The sequence below is a fragment of the Sciurus vulgaris genome (genome assembly GCF_902686455.1).
Source record: "Sciurus vulgaris genome assembly, chromosome: 10".
NCBI lineage: Eukaryota > Metazoa > Chordata > Mammalia > Rodentia > Sciuridae > Sciurus > Sciurus vulgaris.
The window spans coordinates 15,412,586-15,416,265 of record NC_136470.1 but is presented as its reverse complement, the minus strand read 5'-3'; the positions used below and the strand labels follow the sequence as shown (position 1 = coordinate 15,416,265).

At 36.7% G+C, this 3,680-nt stretch overlaps 1 protein-coding gene across 1 annotated transcript; it reads right to left on the bottom strand.

Annotated features, from left to right (window-relative positions):
* Positions 1–570: 570 nt before the first annotated feature.
* On the bottom strand, positions 571–3,245 carry RWDD2B (RWD domain containing 2B). Its single transcript, XM_079101370.1, has 4 exons — positions 2,960–3,245; positions 2,795–2,862; positions 2,312–2,674; positions 571–2,061 (listed from the first exon to the last, which is right to left on the bottom strand). Exons 1-4 carry the CDS (start codon positions 3,164–3,166, stop codon positions 1,827–1,829), a joined length of 873 nt encoding a protein of 290 aa, XP_078957496.1. The 5' UTR covers positions 3,167–3,245; the 3' UTR covers positions 571–1,826.
* Between the last annotated feature and the right edge of the window lie 435 nt (positions 3,246–3,680).

Here is a 3,680-nt window from a genome sequence, read left to right as displayed (position 1 = left end):
AACTGAAAAAGTTTTAGTTTTGCTAAAAGTAATACATAATTTGGGTCTCTTTGGTGGTCTCTAGGGATGTCAGGTTTTATTCAAATTTGGTAGTGGCTAGAAGAGTCAAAACTAACTACATAGCTAGTCTATATGGCTATATGGTAGCAGCAGAGGAAGAACTGGTATTTCTGGGGTGACAGGGTTATCAGGAGGTGAGCAGCAAGGAGGCAATGAGGAGGTACAGAAGAGTTAGATATCAAAGTGGGCACTGTGTTTTAATGTTGTTCTGATCCCCATCTGTGTTTAGCCATCTTTATATTCAAGATCTGTCCACATTGCCTTGATCTCTTTTATTCCTTCTAACTTTCACATACTAATACATTATATATATTTTTATCTACTGATTGGCTCAGCAATGAGCTTGAGGCAACTAAGGTAAAGAATGCTTTGTTTCTCACCCCAACCCTAAAAGTCAGTCAAAAGGTCTGACTTTTCAAGGAATATTCAACATGTGGTAACCAACCTGAGTGATAGCAATTAGCAAATATTTAATAAAAACTCTTGAAAGCGATTTATAGAGGAATCAAACATCAGGCAATGTGTTTATTTGACTCTAGATTGAGTTGCCAAAAATTAATTTTCAGAAAGTCACTTCCAGAATGAAAATATTTGTCAAAATCCAAATTACCAACACAAAATTCTCTAAATTACCAATTTGGTAAGATAAGTTAAAAAGTCCAAGCTCCACTCATGTCTCAGCCTTTTGTGAGGCAAGTCCAGGAAAAGGGGCAGAGTGTAAGTATACTAAACTGAAGACGAACTGCAAAACAACTAAGAAAAACTGCACTATCAGTATATCAAGTGACAGGGGTAGACACTGACCTAAAGCTGTGAAAAAATCAAAATCGATTTGACAAACCAGCTTTCAGCTGCTACCAACAAGAAAGAAATTTAATAGAAATTTAAACAAAACTGGTTTTATTTCATAAGATGTCTACAGATAGTCAGGGTACGGTACTAGATCAGCAGCCCAACATGATGAACATTGGTATCTCTTTGGTTCCCTTTATCCTTCCTTCCTCATGTTTGAAAGGACCACTCCAGCTTCTGCCATATCTTCAGTATGTGTTTCAAAACTAAGGAAAAAGGTGGCTTAGCCACTTTTATTACTTCTATTGGGAAGCAAATCTTTCCTAGAAATCCTGCAAATGTGTCCTAAGGCTACCTGTAACTGCAAGAGTCTGGGCAGGTGAGCAGTTAGCTTTCCCAACTTCTTTACTGATGGCAGGTAAAGGAGAAGGGTGTTGGGAATGGCTGACAAGTTGGGCCACCAACATTATCTTCACATACAAGTAATTTCTTTTTCAAAATGGGTAATTTTATGTCAAGAAATTTCTGTTGATAATTTAAAGATTAAAAATTGGAACTCATTCTTTAAATCATGAAATATTTTTATCAACTGCATTTCTTTTTCTTGCTTTATTTTCCCCCTAATGTTCAATAAGGGAAATATAGAACTAAAATAAAATTAATCCCTTCTTAAACTTAATGGATTATTCTGGTACTGAGGATTGAACACAGGATCTTATGCATGCTAGGCAAGTGCTCCAGCACAGAGTTACATCCCCAGCCCTTTTTTAAGTTTTTTATTTTGAGAGAGGGTCTTGCTAAGAAGCCAAGGCTAGCCTAGAACTTGTGATTCTCCTACCTCAGCCTCCTGAGTTGCTGGGAATACAGGTGTGTGCCACTGCAGTCGGCTTAAAATTACTTAATCTTTCAAGAAAGAGTAGGCAAAACCAAAAAGTCAACAGTGACAAAATACTTTCAACCACTCTTCTCCTTAGTCACTGTCCTTCTACACCAAAAAACATCTGGAAAACATCCCCACATCCTTTGGCATTTAAGAACTGATACAGCTGACCAAAATCCATGTGGTTTCCTCTAGCTCCATTAACATTGAACACTTTTTCTTCAAAAACGGAAAATCTCCTTTGTCTTTCCATTTCATCATTTGTACCATCAAAAGGAATGTCTTCTCGATGGCGAATTAAGATTCTCTTCCAGTTTAGTTTTCTGAGTCTGAAATTTTCAAAGGGGAAATTTTCAAAATGTGTTGAATATTCTAGAGCAGTAAAAACAGAAGTTATAATACAATTTTAGCAAATATTCTATCTTACAAGCAAAGAAGTCCATGTATTTTTTTCTTTCTTAAGTCTACTTTTATCTCATTGGCGTTTATTTTAATCAGCTGTGATTCTGGTCATAATCCTAACCAAAAACACATTTACTGCTGTTATTGATATGATATATAAAATACATGAAAGCAAACCTTGACCAAAATTCTTCACAGGCACTTTGTGGACCTTCCACACAAACAACACCAGGTTTTCCAGGCATACTAAACCCAGACAGGGAAAGCTCCTTGGCCCACTCTAGAATATTCTTTCTTTTGCATTTGTTGTAGATGTGATGGCTGTAGATCCAAAGTCTTGTAAGAGTGTGATCGACTGACTGGACTGGACTTTCTGTGGTGGGGGAAGATGGGGCATCTCTGCTGACATAGACTGAGGCATGTTCTCTAACCCATTCTGTGGCATTCAATACACAGACATCTCCACAACAATTTTCCTGCAGGTATGCAGTCAGATCTGTGTTCAGCTGGGTCTGCTGGGATCTACTTAATAATACTGATCTGATGGAAAAGGAAAGGGGAAAAATTAAATCAATTTTCTTGGAAGAGAAAACTCAAGGACTACTTTCATTCTCTGATTACTTTTGACTTCTAAAATTAGTCAGAATTTCTGTAACATACCTGACAGTAATTTCGGGTAGAACTTCAGGATATTTAAAGGGAAGAATGCAGGCCAGAGAAAATATCACCTGAGAAAGGAAAAAGAAAGGGGAAGGAAAAGAATGCCATAAATGTTGCTATAAGTCTTGGCATGTTCTAATTCTGACAAAAACGAAGTTGACTTACCATTGACTTCTCAGATATGTCCAGGTTCATATTGATGGTATAGTACACTTTTGAAGATCGCCCCTCCATAGTCTTTTTTTCAACACAATCTTTCAGTTCTGCTAAAGCCAGCTGGTCATTCACTATGAGCTCATTCTCACCAGGGAACATACTGGCCAGAAGCTCTAACTCAGAGAGCTGGGCCTCTGCTTGCTCTATCTCAATCATATTTGGACATCTGTTAGGTTTCTAAGGAGGTAAGAATAAGAGAGACAATTTACATATATAAACTTGAGAGAACTCAATAGATTAAAATGATACCTACCAAAAGATACTTGATTTTTTTCATAAAATGTGAAATTTAATCAGTCTCTCCCCTCCTTATTCTACTTTCAGATGTAATATGCTAAAGACTAATTATGTGCAGGCAATCCATAGTACTCTAACTGAATTCCTTTGTTCTTCCTACTATCTATATAGTAGGCATATGGTATTTTCAGCCACCACAATGACCAATTTCATTGAAGTAAACAAATTAGATAGTCAAAAAGCTATAGCAATTACATAACCAAAAGAAAGGAAACCTAGGATGAATAGAATGAGGAAGAGAGTTTAGTTATGTGGATGATTAACTTCTTTTTAGAAAATAAATAAGAGCAAGTAATGGCTAATCATCCCACAGCTCAAATAATCTCTGTTAACGTTTTTAAACTTAGGATTGCAGGTTCAAGGCTAGCCTCAG